General features: G+C 34.3%; 1 protein-coding gene across 7 annotated transcripts in view; it reads right to left on the minus strand.

Moving 5' to 3' along the window:
* ROBO2 (roundabout guidance receptor 2) overlaps positions 1-21,880 on the minus strand; it is a 1,305,913-nt gene that overhangs the window by 105,886 nt on the left and 1,178,147 nt on the right. For all 7 annotated transcript variants that reach the window (XM_059392157.1, XM_059392155.1, XM_059392153.1 and 4 more), the window contains exons 7-8: positions 21,462-21,473; positions 3,588-3,712 (exon numbers count right to left, since the gene is read on the minus strand). In XM_059392157.1, the coding sequence (XP_059248140.1) occupies positions 3,588-3,712; positions 21,462-21,473 (137 nt within the window). The remainder of the gene's footprint in view (positions 1-3,587; positions 3,713-21,461; positions 21,474-21,880) is intronic.

The following is a 21,880-nucleotide window of genomic DNA, read 5'->3' on the forward strand; positions in this document are numbered from 1 at the left end:
CAAGATGAAGCAAATCATTGAAAATAAAGAGAAGATGCCAAATGTTTCTGAGGTGTGCATGTGCCCTTAAAGAATTTCACAATATGACTTTCTTTTCTATGAAAAATTACTTTACAATACACCTCACATTAAATACAAGCAGCCCAAACGTAAAATTTCGAAAGTTCCTGTATGAGAGCAGTAATGTTAACTTGGGTGACCTATGTTGCTTTACTGTTGTTCAATTAAGAAAAACATCTGGGTATAACAAATCATATTGAGGTATGTTTCCAAGTTGGATTATAAATAAGAACATATCAATTTTTATGTTGTATTTACTTACAAAAAAGAACATTATAACCCTCTGGGATCTGTTCCTCAACATAGTAATTAATTTTTCAGGTTTGTAATTAAACAGTTTCAATACGTTACAATCAGGAGGTAATAACATTCAATTAAAGGCATAAGACACATTTTCACCTTAAAATGTTTTTACCCTTGAAGTAATACCAATGGAAGAGGATAAAATAGGGTATTAACACTTTTCAATTACGCTAAATGACTTTAATCCTGCGAATGATGTCCTACTTTAATTAGAAGCTCTTCTCTTTATTGCAACATGATGGATGTCCACTTTATTAGATTTGAGTGTGACACTATAAGCCCACTTTACATAAACATTACCGTGTTATTAAGCCCTTTCTAAAAGAAGTGATGTTTGCAAGCATGTCAGGAATATAATTTCAAAATGCTATTGCCTCCTATAAAACTTGTATTACTATATAAGGCTAGACATTTTCATGCATAGGAAACAATATGAGAACAAGCTAATTCTCATGTGGAATCCAAATATATTACTGAAATAAACCATCTAAAAGAGAAGGGTCTAAATTTTAAAGCCACTTGAAAATGATACAATAACTCAAAGTATGCACTTTCCTACAATTAGCCATTAGAATACTCATTTACATAGCACTAATACATCAGATGGACTTAATTCTCTCTGGGATCTCTTCCTCTACAATGTAATATCAGTCCACCTTCTAAATGATTCGTTGACATGGAAAATGGCATATGATTGAGGTTAACCCATCATCTTTATTCGCGGCTTGTGTGACACAGGCACAAGAAAATGGATTACAAGCAAAACCCAGGAATTCTATAGAGCTCTTCTCGCCTTCAAGTGCCTAGGTGTCCTATTAGTGCTAATTGGCATTATCAGCACATATTGAGGAATATGGACCATTAAGTCCAGGCTCTTAACTCTCTCTACTGATGGAGAGTCATAGATCACTGTAAAAATTGGATACTGGAGACAGTAAGACCGATTTATTTTTCCTAATATTCTAATTCATAATTTGAAACTTTACAATTTCCTCAGGCAATTCTCTTTTGTTCTTATTCACAGTCTCTCTCTGTCTCCCTCTCTCTCTCTGCCCCCCTCTCTCCGATGCAAGTGAGATACATGAAGGAAAGAAAACCAGACCTAAGATTATAATCAAATCAAATTACCTAACTAGAATTTTCTCCAGAGACTGATAACTCTGGAATTACCTGCCACTTTATCAAAACAAAACAAACAAACAAAAAAACAGAAAAAGAAGTTCTTTAATGCCAATTTGATTATCTTCAAAAACCATTAAAGCAGAATGTAGCATATGTAAATACCATGTTTATGGGGCCACAGGTCCAATACACGTTATCCAATATCTTATGTCAACCCAGAGCTATTTTAGGGCATGTGATTTACACATGATACAGCTGTATTGATATAGTAATGAGATGGGATGATGGAATTTCACTCAATACATGGATTTATTTATTTATTTATTTATTATTTTCAATACACAGATTTAAAGTGTAAATTTGCAACAATCCAATTGCTTCAGATATTATATTTATAAAATTGATAAAAAGTAATATATTCAAATCATTACATTTCCTATCAGTGGCTTGCAGGCGTGACTTTGATGGATCCCAAAGCAGCCAGGGTGGGTGGAGGGAAAGAGCTGCGGGCAAGAGAAAAAGTCCTTTCGAGCTACCGGAGCTCGCCAGCATTCACCCATCCCAGCCTTCTCAGGTGCTGTGTGGGTCTTGGGGCAGAGGTGACCAGAGTGGTGTTGAATCTCTCCTTGGTGCTGGGCATTACTGTCTGGGCAGCGGGAGACCTCAGGTCCTGGCAGCCTGGGCCTGAATGATAGTATGAAGATGAGGACAAAGGGGGAACTTCCTGATGCCTTTCTTTCTTTCTTTCTTTCTTTCTTCCTTCCTTCCTTTCTTTCTTTCTTTCTTTCTTTCTTTCTTTCTTTCTTTCTTTTTATTTTTTTTAAGATTCTGTTTATTTGAGGGAGAGAGAAAGCACAAGCAGGGGGAACAGCAGAGAGAGCAGGAGAAGCAGACTCCCAGCTGAGCAGGGAGCCCCATGTGGGGCTCGATCCCAGAATCTTGGGATCGTGCCCTGAGCCAAAGGCAGACACTTAACCAACTGAGCCACCCAGATGCTCCTCCTGATGCCTTTCTACCCAGATAATCATACATAAATTCTGATCAACAGGTTCTTTTAATATAGTTTAAAAATTTTCCCATCCCTGGTAAAGTTTTTAGATTTCCTGGGACTCTTAAAAACCATTAAAACTTAAAACTCTTAAACCATTAGGTTTTCATTATTCCCCAGGAAATTCTTCCAGAATGTGGACTAACAACAGAGGGTGCTGAGGTCTCTTCCTGTGAACTATATGCCTCCTGAAAGTTGGTTCTGGGAACACTACAATAAAAATATCTCTAGGTCCTTCAGGAATGCGCTGATAAGCTCTCAGGCAAAGAACAGTTTTCGGTTTAAGCTGGAAATTCCATTCATTGCCTGAGAACCTAGAGGCCAAGTGCTTGTCCAAGTTGGACACTGCCAACGTGGGAAAAAAAAAGTATATCCAATTGACTTTGAACAGAGTCAGAAAGGCCATGCTACCCACAGAGGGTCTTAAGTGGACAAATTAGGGCAGAGCAAAGACCAGGCAAATGCTGATGCCTTCTGGTATATGATGTGTTATTTCCTATCTCACCCCATTGTGAACGAATCCAGACGGGATGATGGAACTAAATACTCTTAAATGGAAGTATCCTTAAATTAATGATAAAACAAAGGCATTTATAATATCTCTCTGTGAACAAGGATTGCAACTGGCTTCTAGATGTATTGATAATGGAAATATTGTTTGACTGGTTTACATGTACGTAGGATATTCTAAACATTTTATACGTAGAAACTCATTTTATAATCCCAATGTAGCCTGCTGCCAGAAAGTAAAATTATTTTTCTGTTCAGAGATTTTAATAGCTATGGAGGTTTTAATCAGGCTTTTTAAGATGATTTAGTTACACTGAGTTGTATCTATTCTATGTAAAATACAGAATTTTGGATATTAACAGTGGAAAATACAGAACACTCTATTAGAATATCCAGACCTCACTTATTTAGACTTAATTGTTCTCTTTTTTAGAAATAAAATATATTCAACATCGATAACACGAAAGGCGAGACAAACTTTGAGAAGCACCAGAGACAGGAAGAGTTCAGAGATTTCAGAAAAGCAGTCAAGGTTCACACTCACCTGGCTGCCTTCTTTTTGCCAAAAAACAGCTGGCTGTGGATTTCCTTTAGTTTCACAGGGAAATGTCACTGTTCGACCTTGAGCAACAATCTGATCTCTTGGCCTAACCACAAACTGTGGAGGAGCTATAATTTAAAAGGAAAGAAAGTGTATAAATATCAACCACTGACAAAGAAATAGATATCAAAGGGAAAATCTGGTACTAGATGGACTACTCAGAGCCAGACAGAAACCACAGTTTTTAATGTTTTTTTTTTTCTATTTTTTAAGGCATTTTTCAAAACACAGTGGGGAAAGGGGAAAAGCACTCTCTATCAAATGTAAGGAAAAGAAAACTTATTAGTAGATACTTCCTAAATGTTGTACATAATAATCCTGTAACCCTTATATTTGCTAAGGAAAATAGATTTTTCATGATATTCTAATGTCTTTTAAAGAAAAATATGGTTTCCCAATTTGGTTTTGCGATTTGAATAGATAAAGGTGAAAAAGAATCCCTTCATTACACAATTACAAAATACTCCTTCCTCTGAAATTAGTCTACTCACAGATATTGACCATTCCTGTAATATTTATAAGACATTGTTCTACGTGCAGGCAAACCAGAAACCTTAGAATATGATCCCTATCCTCAAAGTGCTTATATTCTGGAATTTGCGAATTAAAGTGTTGAAGACATCAAAGAATTATGAACTGGGAATTACATACAAAGATAACTAACGATATAATGACATGTTTGAAAGTGGTTGATTATACTTAATTCATTTCATTTAGATAAATAAGCATTAGTCAGACAATTGCTATGTTCCCTTACTGGACACGAGGATACAGAGATAAAAAATATATATATATATCTATCCTGCAGTCTTCAAGGAACTCACAAACTAATGGGAAACAAAATGTGATGATGACAACAGCAAAAGCAAGGTAATACAATTACCTAAGACTATGCTAAGTTCAATGATAGACATGTTTCAGAGTACAGCATAGGAACCTTTCAATCATAGTACATGTAAGAAATGTGACGGGACTTCAGGAGAAAAGGATCCCTTCGTGTTATGGCAGCTGTGAAAGGCTTTAAGCAGAAAATACACATTACAGGGACTTTGAGGAAAGGGCAGCGTTTAGGTAAGTGGAAAAATGAACATAATCCAAGCAAGGAGCTTACTGAGCAAAGTGCAAGAAGCAAGAACACATCTAGCATACAGTGTGTAATCTGGCAGAAATGAAGGGTCTCGGTTGCATAAACATCATGGGCTGAAAAACATAGATTTGGATGTGGCTTAAGAAAGTCCTGAGAAACCAGAGTGGGGATTTTGTTCAAGTTCTTTCTAAACTAAGAAGGGACAGATGCAAAGCAAAATCATTGGAAATCTTAGCCCTCTAATGAAGATAGTATGGATTGTGAGGGAGGCAGATCAGTCAGTAAAATAGGAACTCTGGTGGGAAGATGAGGGAAATGATGTAGGCACAGATAATGAAACCTAGGCATGAGGAACTCCAATAGAAAAGAAACTAAAGGGATCGGGGGAGGGTAAGAATACTGAGAAAGTTCAAGTTTAAAGTGGGAGCCAAGTGAAAGACCCTAGACAGTATAACTGTTAGTTTTCACAAGGACATCTTCTTCACACTGAAACCCACTCTCGTTGACAAGAAAACAGCAATTTTATTCCATGACTTTTCTCATCATCTGTTTACACTTTAAATCATCGCTCCTGCTAGAAAATGGAGGACGAAAAAAAGTTTAAAGTCAACTCTAATTTCTAAAAGCTGCTGGCCATGGGAACCATCCTAAAATTTGAACTCTGAAGAATTAGAACAATAAATGACGTTCGGTTGAAGTCTTTACCCAGAATTCTTTCAGCCCTTTGGGAGTACACAAGAGCAGGTCCAAGAACAAAGTCAATGGAGGGTAGCCTCAAACATATAGCCAAGAGCTAACGCTTATAAGAATGCAGTATAGAAACAGCAGCAGCATTATTTTTTTTTTAAATTCACTGAGATTTGCAGTGACTTAGTTTGTAGTGTTCTGCCTCCTAACTCAACCCATTCAACACATCCCCCAGGGACAGCAGGGATAAATCTACTAAGTGAAATTTTCTTCTATAACTATAGATAACAGTAGACTCAGTCTAACGGGATGGAGAAGCCAGATTTATGAATCTATTTGAACAGAATGTGGTTTATGTTGCCTCGCATTTTCAGGAGATTACTTGCTTCTTACAATCTTCTTGTTATTTCTACACAATTTCACTGAATCAGCAGATACATTGATTTTTGTTCCCTGTTTTCTAATAGGAATGATAGATTAAATCAATGTTACAAAATTACTTTGGGAACAACTCTTAAAACACTGCAATGTCCATTTTTCAGGGAGGATATGAAACCACCAGATTATTTATACCAAAAAAGGCTTAAGATTGGTCTCTATTCTCTCTAATATCCAAGGAAAATGATACATATTAAGCAAAATTTAAAGATCAGATATAGTTCCTTCTTCTTATTAATCCTATAAAAGACAAATTTCGTGTCAATATGGATACTAAGCCAGAGTAAATTATCTTATTCCTCATTATAAAAATAAAATCATGTAACAGTCTGATAAAAGTCACACAATCCCTTATTTGTTCATTTGTACTGCTTTGGACTAGAAAGAATTTAAATTGGCTCATATTACCTGGTTAGTAAAATCTTAGAGCCCCATTTGTGCTATACAGTCCTTCTTTATATAATTTAAAATGTAATAGTTGATTTTAAAATGTAATAGTTAATTTTTAATATGTAATAGTTGATTGAAGTCACCAAAAAACAATGAAAATATATTCTATAGTCTTAAGCATACTATGCTCACTCTGTATCTGTCAACCTATCTACTTCAGTAAAATTAACATCTACACTTTAATCATAAGCACATACCTCCTTGTATTTAATTTTTTTTAAAGATTTTTATTTATTTATTTGACAGAGAGAAATTACAAGTACACTGAGAGGCAGGCAGAGAGAGAGAGAAGGAAGCAGGGTCCCTGCTGAGCAGAGAGCCTGATGCGGGACTCGATCCCAGGACCCTGAGATCATGACCTGAGCTGAAGGCAGCGGCTTAACCCACTGAGCCACCCAGGCGCCCCTAATTTTTTAAATTTTTAAGAACTTCTTAGTAGAAAAGTGATTTTACAAAACACTTTTGGAATCTGGATCCTACAATTTTAACCATCTGCAAAAACACAGCCCCCCAAAAAGGACTAGCAAATGACTGCAACTATCTCCCCACTTTTCTGAAAACATGATTCGTTCATTTATTCATTCAAAATGCACTGACTGACCACAGATTATGAGACATTCTCTTTGGTACAGGGATGGGAAGTAAAAAAAAAAAAAAAAAAAATTTGCAGTTACTTCCAGGTAAATAAGTAAATAAACACAAATGGAGCAGAGTATGGTTTGTATAGTAACACAAAAAGCAGAGGGTACTGGGTGTGAAAGGTTGGAAGAGCAGCAAATAGACCAGATGATGAAGAAAGAAGAGAGCTATGTTTGCGTTGTATTTTAAAGCAAAAATAAGAGTTCACTGGATGAAGAGGAGTAAGGCTACTTGGAAAGAGAGAAGCAGACGCCAGGCAGAGACTTGAGGGGCTGGATGTGTTAGTGGAGTGTACGTGGCCTTAAGAATAAAATCAGAGGGCGCCTGGGTGGCTCAGTGGGTTATGCCTCTGCCTTCAGCTCAGGTCATGATCTCAGGGTCCTGGGATGGAGGCCCACATCGGGCTCTCTGCTCGACAGGGAGCCTGCTTGCCCCCCTCGCTCTCTGCCTCTCTGCCTACTTGTGATCACTCTCTGTGTCAAATAAATAAAATCTTTAAAAAAAAAAAAAAGAATAAAATCAGAGATGCAGAAGTGATATAATTAAGGCCAGATAATTTATGCTGAAAGAGCTTAAATTTTGCCCCAAAACTATGGAGATCTGTTCAAAGATATTTACGCAAAAAGATGTAATAAGATTTATGTTTTAGAAAGTGTGCTTTTTCTAAAAGAGAAAGCACAGATGCGAGGTAAGAAAATCATAGCAACTTAGGGCGGAAAATCAGTTGAGAACTGTTAGTTATAGAAGCACCTTAAGAAAACATTTCACCAGAACTCTGAAAGGACAAAGGAATTCTGAATATTATAAATTAACATTTACTAGTAATGATAAGACCTAAGAAGACCAGGAAATCATAATTTTTGAGTTTTCATCCAATATTGATTTTTTTTAAAAACCCCTAACAAAATACTATCAGTATTTGTATTATTCACACTATGAAGAATTCTTTTATGTGACTTTCATTTATATTGTATTTTTATTCCATGTTATTAAAAACACACCCTATTTCTAAAGTACCAAATAGTTTCTTGTCATCAGAACTTTAGCATCATTGCTCTCGGTGGAATCGGACTCACCTTATCATTTTAAAAATTAAACAAACAAAATACAGATCTTAAAGCTAAGCAAAAAAAATTTTTTTTTCAAGAGTATTTCCATGTCTGAAAATGTACTTCCTTTCCTACTGTCACTTACAATTGGACCACCAAAACAAATTGTATCAATCACTTTTACTTCTGTAGTCTCTCTTTGCTCAAAATCTATACTGCAACCTCCTGTGAAGGGCTATCAGCTGAAGGAATTTATTTTTGAGGTCTTAAAGTGAAAAACTGCATCAATAATTCTTCTGCTAACATTTCACATTTTCACTCTTTCTGCCAGGTGGCAGTGAAAATGGTTTGAAAAGACGGTGCTTAGCGGATGGTACCGATGGGAGGGAGCAGGGAGAGAGGTGGTAGTTTATCAATACGGCAAGGTAGCACAAAGCGTGCTCCACGTAAAATGGATTTTCTATGATGACTCTCATTAAACATAAAAAAACCATGATTGGGTCCTCAAGATGACAATTCCAAACACACATTTAAACCCAATGTGCATTAAAGAGGTTGAGTTATAAACTCCAGAAGAATAGAAATGGCAATTCTTGTACGCATTTTCCAAGAGAGAAGACTATAAAATACATATTTATATCTTCTCTAAAACCCAAAAGTGGTAGACAAATGTTTTGTGGTTGTGATATAATAACAACATAGTTGCTTAATCAGTTAAGTGATTATACCTTATTGTTACAGCTATCACAGGAAATGAGATGAAGAAAACAGTGGTAGGATTCAGTGTTCAATGGATACTTACAAGTTAAAAACAATAGCTTTATAAGAAAAGCGTGTTGTGTGATTTCCAGGAAAGTAGACCCAAATACGAAAAGGTCAATTGAGATTAGAGGTCTGGTATTGTTCCCTTGAAACAGCATTTTTGAGAATTTAAATACAATGCACAGTAAATTGGATTTGATTTCTGCTAAATTATGCTTTGATACTGTATTCAGTCCAAGCTGGCTTCAATCAAAGTCAGGCTACAGCTCTGTTATGCTAATGCCCGCTGGTGGAAGTGAGTGGGTGTTATGGAAATCAGATGGCTGAACATGAGTAGGAAGCATAGGCCATGCGTGAGGTGGGCTTGGAGAGGAGGGGATGGGGAGACCTAAAGGTTAATCACATCATGTTCCGAGTTGTTTTTACAGGAAAATATGACTTTCTATGGCAGACATGAACATGGAGATCGTCATGCGGCAGTTGCATATATTAATATGTGACAGGATGGTTACAGGCATACTCAGTACATCTTTCTTCGGGTATAATTATTGCCTGAGTGAGGAAACTTCTTGTTCAGTAATAAACATTTGGAACTTTATATCTTAAGCAAGTAGAAAATATTTATTTTGCTCTTTAATATTTTTTGCTTGTTACATTCTAATATAGTCTATAAGCACATTTGAAAAGCACACTCATTTACCATATGTTTGGGTTAAAGATATGCTGAGTCACAAACTGCTTAATACAAGGACAATAATTAACATTAACTGTGTGTTCATTCAATGCCAGGCAGTGAAGGGTGTTAAACCATTCACAGGCATTATCTCATTTAATACTCAAAGAACCTTACGTATTAACTACTACCATTATGATATCATTATGTATTAACTACTTATGTATTAACTACTACAATTATGATGATCATCAAGCCAAAGCTTACAAAGGGCATACAGGTTTTTAAAGATTAATGTACTAGGTCAGAGGATAGGTTTGACTTATGGTCCATCAAATGTCATAGTTGGACCTCTTAAACATTGAGCTTTTAGATTAATTCAGTTGACTTCCAACCATGATCTGATTAAAATTTGCCCTCTCTCGTACCAGATAGAAAGGTAAGAATCATATGCTATGATTTCCAATATGGCATAAGGATGTTAAAATCATAACAATACGTTACTCCTGAATAATTGCTTTGGTTATTAAAGTAGCACAAAACCTATGGTCTTGCTTTCTCTGTAGCCCTGAAAACACAATCTTTCTCAAGTATATTTATTTCAAGTCATTCTTTATTCAAAAACCTAGAGTGCTTGTTCCCCTCAGTGTAGCATTTGGCTACACTGGCCGGCGATTTTACCATCCTGACACTCACTCATCCCCAGACCAGCTCTGGTATTTCAGCAGAACAGTCTACTTTTAACCACTTGCACGGGTATTGGCTTGTTCCCGAGGTTCACCCATCTCTTTATCTATTATTCTTTTATCCAACTTGTTGACAATGATTAGCCTGAGCACACTCTATGTTCTACTTTCTCGTGTTTCTTCCACTTTAAAGTACCTGCTTTTGCTTGCATTGCCTTTTTGTCTCTATTCTTGCCCCTGCCTAGCTGTCTTGCTTCCTCAGTGCAGTTGTAACTTCCTACTGGAATGGGGGGCTACCATCTGCATTGAAATGCAATCTTTATTTGGCCTGAAAAAGCCCCACATAGTGAGTGTTAAATGAATGTCTTGAATTAGGAAATTAAAAAAAAAAAAAAAAAGGTTCTTGATCTAGAGCAAATACTCAATGTCTTTTCCATTTTATCATACTGGAAGGATATGACACATTCCTACCAGAGACAGTGACTCACTATTGTAGCAGTTTGGGTGGAGAGATGCCAAGAAAATACATTGTTTGAAAACAATCTCCCAACTGATTCTGAAATGTCCTTCTGTAGAGAATGCCCCTGCACCATATTGGAAACTTCCGACACAAAGACTACAAATGAATAGGCACCATCCCAGAGTGGGTGTTGACAACAACAACATAGAAAAATAGAAGAATTACGTAACAACCAATTCTAGACTTTCCTGAAAAGACAGGCTTACTCCCACCAAAAATAAAAAGTGAGAAGTCATTTCAATAAAATGCAGTATAGAGTGGGAATAAGAGATGAATGCTTACTTAGTTTATCATGGACAGACTAACTTCTAATTGATAAATGACTGTTTCTTCAACTTACCTAATTCTATTTGATTTTTACTATTTAACACTTCATTTGACTTCAAAAGAATTTCTGTTAATAATACTGGAAATGCATAATGTCATAAAATATTTAATTTGAAGCTTATTAACACATAATTCGTCTTAGAGGAAGCGGCGCATATAAAAGGAAAACATAATTTAGGGAGATAGGATTTAAAATAATCACTTTTATAAACTCTGTTTAATCACATTTAATTCATTTGTCATTATTTTCAAGGAATACAAGTAATCAAATTACTAAATTACCTACCTTTCCAGCTCACCTCTTTCTTAGTGAGTTCATGACATTAACTCTTCTAGATGAATGCTATGCCTTCTTTCTCAGCCAGCACCTTACTTTTAGCTAATATTAAAAATTCCATGGTAAAATTCCAACATCTATACCTTTTCTTCTAATAATAATGTAGTAATTATCTATCCATATATATGCTTCTTCAATAATCTAATGTCTCTTTATAAGTGTAAATATATATAAATTTATCTATATATTTGCTTCCTGAATGTCAGTATGAAAAAGTAAAAGTACCAAATGGCATACTGCTTTCATAAATATGAAAAGTAAAGTAAATATTCAAGGACAATAGAATGGTTACAAAGAATCACAATTCTTATATTCTTCATCCATTTAGACTTTCCATTCTACTCTACCTATGAAACATCTCCATTGTACAAATTGCTTTCAGACTTGTATGAATAAAGACATGTTGCAATTATGCAGCTATTTTAGAACTACTTTCATGGAATTTATTGATTGTGGGAAGATTACTTTTTGAGGGTTCACATAATAGCTAGAACTCAAAAAGTAATGCATGATTATTCAAAATCTGAAGATTAAATTAAGTCATGGAGTTGGTCAAATGAATGCTACAGTGTGACTATAAAATAATGAAAGTGGCCTTCTAAATTGTCATATACAGTAAGCAATTCCAAGGAGTATCAAAAGTACTGAGCTTTAGTAGTAAATATGACACACACACACACAAGTATGCATGTTTGATAATCCTGGTAAAAATCATTTTTTTTAATTTATATTCACACATATTATACTTCTCCCTGAAAAGGAACAATGCAAACATCAAAATGAAACATTTCTATGATTATCTAGAGTGCACAGAATGCCTTTGAAAAGAATAAATTAATTTGGTTCAAAATATCTTGAATTTTGGGGTTTTTATAGGCAAGCATATAACAGTGTTATAATAAACAGCTATATGCACATTACTACTTGTATTTGGTCTTAATTGTTTTTTAAAGACAATTTAAAGACATCACTGGAAAACATCATAGTAGCAAAATTTATGTTAGAAATGAATTCAGGTGTTGCTTGGTTGGTTGGTTTAACCAACCACAAACATTTACTGGTTTCATTTTGTGCTAGGGTCTGAGGGTACTAAGATCTCTGTCCCTGGAACTTACTGGCTACAGAGGAAACTCATATGAAGACAATCAAGTATGACACAACATGAGGAATATGGTGAGGGTGTAATACAGGATGTCCTACCATTATGACAATAACTTGACTCTGTCTCCAACAATTGAGGAAAGCATGGAGAAAGGAGGAGAGAGAGAAAGAGAGAAAGAGACAGGTTGAATTGTTCCTTTGAAATTAAGTAGATAAGGAAGGGAAAGTGGGAATTTGTTCTTCACAGAGGGAAAAAATGCATGCATTAGGACAGAGATGTGAGTTTCTCAGACTGCAACAGCTCTCACCCTAACTAGCCTGTGTCACCACCTTTGGCAATCCAGATCAGTCTGTCAAACTAAAGGATTATGTTGGTGGAACCATGAATTTTTTTCTTGTAAATAATCTTTATTGGCTTTAGCCTCTGATGATAGTAAATAGTTCTATGTTGCAATAAATGTAATAGTTAATTCCTAGAGTAACTAAGTTGGGTACGTTTAAGATAATTTTAAACCTTATTATATTCCAGTGTACTAAAATAGATTTCATTTTGATTATAGATAAATATGGGAACCCCTGCAGCTGTAGGAAATCATTCTGAGATTCAACATGCAAATTTCATAGACATACCAAATTCTATAAAATTTGTAAATTGAGAATGCCTAGAAAAATCTGACAAAGTTTTAAACAAATTCTGAATTGTCAAGCACATTTCATATATCATTCTGTCCATTATCAACAGTAAGATTACTATTCTTGCTTTCCTGACTGACTAAATACTAAAATACTGAGGACAAAATAAAATTTTATTTTCTCTAAGGGACTGTTAATTCTCAAAAACAAAACAAAACAAAACAAAACAAAACAACAACAAAAAAAAAACCCAAACTATTAATGTAAAAGCTAATGAATTATTAAATAAAGCAATGTTTAGATTATAGTTTTAAACGATCTCATTTTTCACCAACAGAAAGAGAACAGTTGAAAGAGTAGTGAAGAAAATTCTATCTAGATCCTAACCTGGGAAAACTAGACTTTTCCACATTGTGGATAGAAGGGGCTGTAAATATGGGGGTGTGGAGAGGATTCTTCAAGTAAATGGTGAGACAAGACATCCATTTTCACTCACTTAACCTGTCAACTTGCCAGAACTGTCATGTCAGCACTCCAGCTAAACCACGAAGGCTGATCACATCCCATTATCTCATTTTTTTTAGAAAAAGATTGCATGAAGATGCCAATCAGAAAAAAAGAAAAAAAAAAAGGAAAAAAAAAAAACTTGCAACCAAGAAACAAATGTACTGATGCTGAAGGGCTGCTTAGTTAACGGAATTTTAATATGCAACTGCAATGTTTCTTAATAACATTAATTACACGCTTAGTAAGGCACCATCCTAACTCATTAGTGCCTTCTTTTTGTTGTATTTTATCTCCTCCTAGCAGAATGGAGACTATGTGATTGGCCTGCTACCATTAATGTTGCTTCATCTTTTTATAGCACTATTTAAAGCTGCTTGCATAAACATTTTCTAGGCAAGTATTACCTATGTATGCATATGTGTGTATCAGTTAATTGCACCACCATTTGGCTTGCCCCTACCACTTGTAAGTGTTATGCTAGACCTAGAGGCAACAGAACGATAAATGCAACAATGTATTTACTAACAAAGAGTTAACAGTTTTTCAGGACAGATGAAAATAATATCCCTAATAAATCTGGAAAGCATTGCTTGCCATAAGAGACTTTAAAAGGCATTCAGATATATTTTAACTCAAAATTTAATTTAACTTGGTAGCTTATATATTTTTAATGAATCTAATTATGAGCTATTCCCTTGAGTGACATTTAATATGTTTAAATAAGTAGAGTCATAATTCAACTGTCATGCATATAATTTTTAGGTGTAATGTATATCATAATATCTATTTTATAGTACATAGAAATACACATGAATATATATAGGTATCATGATATCTGTCAAATTACAAATTAGCATAACATGTAAATGAAAATTTTCACTTTCTTAGAAGGTGTGATTAAAATATGCTTGCTATTTCTTTCTGGTAGTAGCCAGTCAAATCTCTTAACACTAATCTCCTAATACTGTTTCAGTCCAGAGTATTTATATTATTTTGATATTTATAGTACTTTAATTTTAATTATTAAGTTAAATTAAATTATTAAATTAACATATTTAGTGTTTATTCTTATTTTAATAAACTCTAAAATTAATGAGTATTTAAGATTTTTGATACTTAGGTTAAGATAATGGAGTAAAGGCTTATTGTTCTACTTTCCTTTATTTATTACAAGAGAAATTAATAATTTAGATAAACTACATAGCTCAAAAACACAAGTGGTGAAGTACTTCTGTCAAACATAGTCAAGTCTTGAGAAAATGAGTAAGCATGGTAAATACCAACTAGTCTCTATCCACAATCTTCTATCAATACCAATTTCACAAAAACTATCTGCTAACAATGCAAAAGCCCATCCCATGGTCCTTTGATGAGAAAAAGAAAAAATTTAGTCAAGAAGGAGACTTGGACAATATGAGATATGACTGTAGAAAACCAGCTAAAATGCAGAAGTTGAGCAGAAGGTACTGAAAGAAAGGAAAAGCCAAGCCTAATGTGAGAGGCAAAATTGCAGGGTGGCCTCCACAGCCTTCACTTCCTGGAGACACTCCCATGATTATGTGATATCTCATGACAAAAGGAATTTTGCCTATGTAATTACGGTTACTAATCAGTTGACCCTAAGAATAATCAGATGGGCCTAACCTAATTAGATGAGACATTTCCATCCGGAAATTTTCTCTAGCTGATAGCAGAATGAGTCAACAGACTACTGCTGAAGTTGAAGGTTGTGACGGCCATGTGCAAAGGCTGGGAAGTGACCTGGGACCCACTACTGGCAGCCAACAAACAAGGACATGGGGATTCTAATCCTATAGCTCACAAAGAACTCAGATTTTGTTGTTGTTGTTGTTTTTAAGAGACGATGACTCTGGTTAGGTCCTTTTTTTTTTTTTTTTTTTTAAAGATCTTTTATTTATTTATTTGACAGAGAGAGAGAAGGTACACAAACAGCAGGAGCTGCAGGCAGAGGGAAAAGGAGAAACAGGCTCCCAGCTGAGCAGGGAGCCTGATGTGGGGCTCAGTCCCAGGACCCCACAGTCATGACCTGAGCCGAAGGCAGATGCTTAACCGACTGAGCCACCCAGGTGCCCTCAAAGAACTTAATTCTGTCAATAAAAAACTGAATGAATTTTGAAGTGGATTCTTCTGGACAGTTTTCCAGAAAAGAGCTTAGCCTGATCAAAACCTTGCTTTTGTCCTGTGAAGTGCTAGGCAAAGGACTCAGGTGAGTCTGTTTGGACTTTTTATCTATAGAACTGTGGCCTAATAAACAGGGTGCTAATGAAGTTGCTCAATTTGTGGCAATTTGTTACACAGCAGTAGAAAACTAATACATCTAAAAACCACCTTGATTATGAAGCAGGGCTTATGAAAAAAAATGAAGAGGGAATCTCATAAGGACTACAGAAAGCTTCTAACTTAAAGAGATCTGCTGTTTACCATCCAGGTCACTAGCATATTGAGAAGAAATAAAAACTTTTTTGATAAACTATTCAAGATAACATCCACAGAGGCTGCTGAATGATCCTGGTACTTCCCATTTGCTCTTCTCCAAACATGCAAACTCTCATCTTTAGCAGTAAACTGAATGACTAATAATCAGGTAGGGCCTAAAAACAGGATATATGTAAAATAAAATAAAACAAACTACCCATTAACTGTTTAATTATTGACAGAAAGAATACAATCAATTAGTCAAAGAAAGAAAGATAATCTTGAGCTTCAAAGAATTACCTAAGGAAACACAGAAGTACTTTAAACTAAATAGTAGTCCATAGTCTAAATGACATTACATGCAACAGGGCCTCTCTTTTTCAAAAGAATCAAACTTAAAAAAAAAAAAAAAACCAAGACCCTCAAAATGTAATAAAAGAGCTCAAAGGTAACTAGAGATGAAAACTAATATATTTAAGATTAGCAAGGAAATGATGAAAAGAGAAAATAAAATTAAATAAACAAAATGTATTTTAAAAATATATTTCAAAAACAAAAAATGATATTCACAATTGAAAAAGTTAGGGAGATTATTTAAGCACTAAGAAATCAGACAATATGAAATAAAAATGATACTTCAAAATTATTATACAGAAGTTAATAAATATGGAATTAAGACAAAGCAAAGCCACATAACTCATGGGAGACAGAAAAAGATAGTCAAAGATAAGAGAGAAGAAAACACTTGAAACAGAGTAAATTCAAGCATGAATCTGCAGATTCAAGGGGCTTGTGTCCTGGGGATATTAGTCACAGCATGATCAGGACCAAGATATAATCTAGCAAGGTTCCAGAAGAAGGGACTACATTGGTCTTCAAATCATTAAAAGGAATCAGCCTAAGATAAAAATATTCCATAAACCTCAGACTTCTCTACAGTACCATCCAATACTAAAACAATCCAACATTTTCACCAAGGTCTGAGAAAAAAAAATACGACTCAAGAATTTTATACCTATCCTTTACTTTAGAGGCAGTGAACAGACATTGTTGAACACACAGGTCCTTGCAGAAGCATCAAGTCAGTGACTAAAACCAGGCAAGCTTGGGAAGTAGCCCATACTTGTTCTTCACTTTAAGAATTAGCATTAGATTAAGATATTTTAAATGTTTCACATTATGGAAATTCTGTTAGAACGTACAAGACAAAACAGAATGCATTTTTTTAAGCTACTATTTAATCAAAACATATGGAGCAATGAAAAACGTGATGCTTAGTAAAAATTAAATGGGACTCTGAATAAGGTAGCTAATGAGCACCAGGTGCAGGAAACATTAAGTGCTTGTAGGAGGGAGATGATTACCTCAGGTCATGGGGTAACTGCTTGTCCAAAGAAGAAAGTCTGCAAGGAATAAAATTAGAGGTTTCCTTCTAAGACACACTCAGGACGCCTTTTGCAGAAAAGAGGATCTTGACATGAAAGGATTCATATATCATACCTACATGTTTTCTGATTAAGAAAAAAAAAGCCTGGAATATTTCCAATATTAAGTTAAATGATATGCAGCACATAAAGTTTTCCAGATTTCAAGGTGGGAGGGAGGGGTGTTGGTGTCAGAAAGATCAGTTGTGTTATTCTGTATGTAATGTCTGCTTCATAATCTGCCTCGGATGACTTTTTCAAATATTCATTTTTTATTGGACCCCTTGGTGGTCTCAATAATGTGTTTTAGAGCCCCTTAAAACAAAACTACACTTCGGGTCCAAACGGAACTTTCTATAATGAGGATATGTTTAATTGTTGTGTTTAAGCAGTGGAGAAGATTGGAAAGGAACAATGTCCCCATAGATTTTTGTTTAGAATACTGGCTGCTTCTTAAAAATAATAATTAAAAATGGGAATTTTGCCTCAAACATATATATTTCTCAATACCTACAAACTCTTGTGTGGCCAGTTATATTCTTTCATCCAAAGGAAACATACCTTTGAGTCACTAACTAAGGAAATAGGTAGAAGATTCCCTAAAATTGTGTATTGTCAGTTTGTTTTGATATTTTAAACAAGTTTTTACCTGATGCCCACAGCTTTTAGCTTCCATACGGGAGGCAGTCAGCATCTAGCATATGGTCTACATGATAGAAAACGGAGCAGGGCTCAGCTTCACTCCTAAGGCAGCTGGTAGATTTGACAGTTCTCTTCCAATTACTCATCATGTTTTGAGTTGCTGTAGGAAAAAATGTGTTGCCCATCTCCAAAATAGATGTTCATTTTTATTTTTAAGCTTGGGAAGGGCTTCCAAGAGAAAAATAAGACAGATGGGTATAGGAAGCAAGATATGTATTCCATTTTCTGCTGTCAGTTCCCTTATCAGAACGTATCAGAAGAGTTTTCCAAATAAATGAATATTTCAGCATTCTTAGTTAACTCTGTCCTAGGATGTACTTTTACTTCTCATACAAAGAATGACTTTGGAATAGTAAAAAGTCGAAGCCTCAGAAAGGGCTGGCAGACTTTTAATAATCAAAGTGGCATTTGTCCTGAATTTTGTGGTAAGCAAATTATGGAAGTTGCATTAAAGGACTCCTTTTGAAACGCTGACTTCGCCAATGGGCACGTGAAATCTGGAGAACACTTTTCTCCATTGGCAAGTATGTAATTGTCTGCTTTCAGTGATATTTCCCCCACTGAAGATCCTGTAAGTCGAGAGTTTTTTCTGAAATCTCAAAAGGAGGCCAAAAGGTGTTTATTCCAACTGCAAATTGCATAGTGTTGCCAATTATTTAATTCAAATGCAGGTCATAAGAGTTATCCATTTAGACAACACTCACAGTTTGGGGATTTATAATGATTTCTAAATGGGCTTTCCACAGGGACTACCAAGTTGTTGTGGTTGTTTTCTTAATCCTATATGGAATGTAATGAATGAAACTATAGATATTCTGGAATTTGCATATATTTCTAATTTTCTTTCAAAAGCTTTACATAGGTATTATCCCTTCAATTTTCTCTAAATTTCAGGTATTCGGTACATATTTCTTCACCTAATCTATACTGGACTTCAAAGCTGGATTTTCTCCCCCTTTCTGTGATTTCTTCTTTGTGGAATACCCTATATGTTATTGCTAAGAACTTCAAAGTTGAAAAACTTGCATTTCAAACCACTAACAAATATTAATATTAATGTACTTTGCTAAGAGCTTCAAAGTTGAGAAACTTGTGTTTTAGTCAACTTACAATATTAATATTAATATAGTTTTCTACTATTTGACTACTATTTGACTACTTTATGATCTACTTGATTTGTATCTTCTGACCTTCTAAAAAAAGTTGGCATATCTATAGCTCCTGAATTAAAACTCATGTAAAAAGTTTATGCAAAGAAAAAGCAAGCTAATTTCCTCATTATCCATCTCATCTTTGGTGATCCAATAAAAGCATATCCAACATTCAGTTTCCAAAATTAATAGCAGTTGTCAAGTTTAAAGTATAGTTCTTCATATTTCTGAACATTGTCATAAGTCATTGGAGATAGATTTATGAAATGACGACTTTCCCAGAATAAAATACAATGTGTCAAGAAGCTATTCTTTAGTTCCAGTCCAATGAGAACTTAAGAAATCATTTAAAACAAGAATAAAAACAGAAATAACTTTGAAATACCTTCTAGGTGACAAGTATATCTCAATGCTACCTGTACATCACATTTGCTAATCAATGTATATCTTTTTTGTTGTTGTTGTTATTTCTGTGTTTTAAATGTATTGGAAATTATGAACATACTATTTTCTGTCCTGGAAATTTGTGAGATAATATAAATCAAGTGGTCATGGTTTATTGGCATAACGTTTCTATATGTAAAGATCTACAATTTAAAAGTCATTTTTCCTTTTAACTTGAAAAGTTATCTTATTATTTCCCATTCACTTCTTAATTTTAGATGTAGTACCATAGGTAGGTAAAGTTATCGTTAATAGGAATTTGTACAAATACTAAAAAATAAGGCTTAAAATGTAACCTATTCCACTATTTCCTAACATCCCCAACTGTAAAAAGCATGATCAATTTAATAATTGTGTTTAAAGAAAATAATCACTGCATTTTACATTCAAATTAATTGTAAGCCATAACTGTGTTTCAAAAAATAAAAATACAAAATAACATATGTCTCAGAAATTAAGAATATGTTAACCAATGTTGACATACAGAGTGTTTTCACATATATAAGCAATCTTGAGCTTATTTCATTCCTGCAACAGATTCGATAAGTTAATACTACTCTCTCCATTTTATAGATGAAGTGACCTAGGATCAGGGATATTAAACAATTATCAAAGGAAGTACTGCTCAGAAATAACAGATCAGAAGCTCAGATTGGGAAACCAAAGTTCTAATTTTCTGTATTTTCCATCTATGCAAGAATATACTACATAACAATAAGGTTTATAAATGTTTCAACTAATGGAAAAAAAATGTTATGAGTGGACCAATATATACCAAATGTCAACGTCAAGTCAGTGTATTAAGAGGGCTTTGGAAGTTAGATGGACTATTTATAAACCTTGTGTCAAATCAAATAACTTATTCAAGTATCTTTTGATATATTAAAAAAGCACTATAGTAAATTCATTCATCCATCCATCCATCCGTCCATCCATCCATCCATCCATCCATTTATGCATCCATCTGTTCATTTACTTATAACACAATTACAAAGATTTATTTTATATAAACACATTAGTTGGTTGTTTAGGCTAAACTTTAAAAGAGATGCAGAAAGGTTATAAAATCAGTGAATTTGATAAGGTCTGACTTTCCAAATGTTTACAAATAATTACCACTTAAATTACTGCAAATGCAAACTGTTAACTTCAATTTTGTACAGTCAATGAAGGATGAGAAATGTTAAAACCACACCAACTTTTCATGCCAAAGAACACAACTCATCCTTCTCTTTTCTTCTTAGTGTAAGCATCTACTTAGAACAACTGGAAGCATTCTACCAAATTTTGTTTAAATAGGAAAACAGATAATAAGTATACAGCAGTTGAAAATGCCACTACAAAGCAAGGACTTGAAACAGTTTAAAAATCAAAGAAGTGCATCAAGTTATCCAAACTTTTAATTTAGTTCCTAATCATTTATCTTAATGAATATCAAGCATTACTATTAAATGATTTTTATATATACAAGAAAAAAAGAATTATTATGTTTATGTCTTTAAGAAAAGTTAGCAGTTTCTAGTATTAAACATTCATATATTCTTTTCCATGAAAATCATTACCTATTCATTCTTACTCTCGTAGGTCACTACAAAATGGCTTATCAAAGTGATGAAAAGATCCAGAACAACTTTCATGGAAGATCCTCCCGTAATATTTTAACATGGATGAATAAATATATTTCATGCTATCAAATCCTACTATGCATGAGTTATGAAGCATTGTACAAAGCCATGCTAAATGGATAGAAGGATGGCTACTTACCAACAGGGCGAGCTGTAGACATTACAATGGTGTGGTGAGAACATAAAGAAGAAATTAAAAAAAAAAAAAAGAAAAGAAAATTATCAGAATGCATGATGTGTAATGTTAACATTTAAGTATGGACAGTAGAGTGATCTCTAGTCTTATAATTCAAGTATGAACAGGATGTCTGAGTTTGACTAAAACTGAAAGTTATAATTCTAAGAAAATAATTATTTTCATTCCAGAATTAGCTCTTTGTGAATTGAGAGATAGTTTAAGTAAAGTCATATTGTCATCACTTACTATATAGTTCTTATTTCAAAGTACTTTTTAAATACCCTCTATCACCCCAAAGTTAAGAACCTGATGAATATAACTATTCAAGTCACAGACTGGCAAATGTCATGTCAATAAAAGAAAGCCTCACTGTCTGATTT

Source organism: Mustela nigripes, chromosome 2 (genome assembly GCF_022355385.1).
Source record: "Mustela nigripes isolate SB6536 chromosome 2, MUSNIG.SB6536, whole genome shotgun sequence".
Taxonomy (NCBI): domain Eukaryota; kingdom Metazoa; phylum Chordata; class Mammalia; order Carnivora; family Mustelidae; genus Mustela; species Mustela nigripes.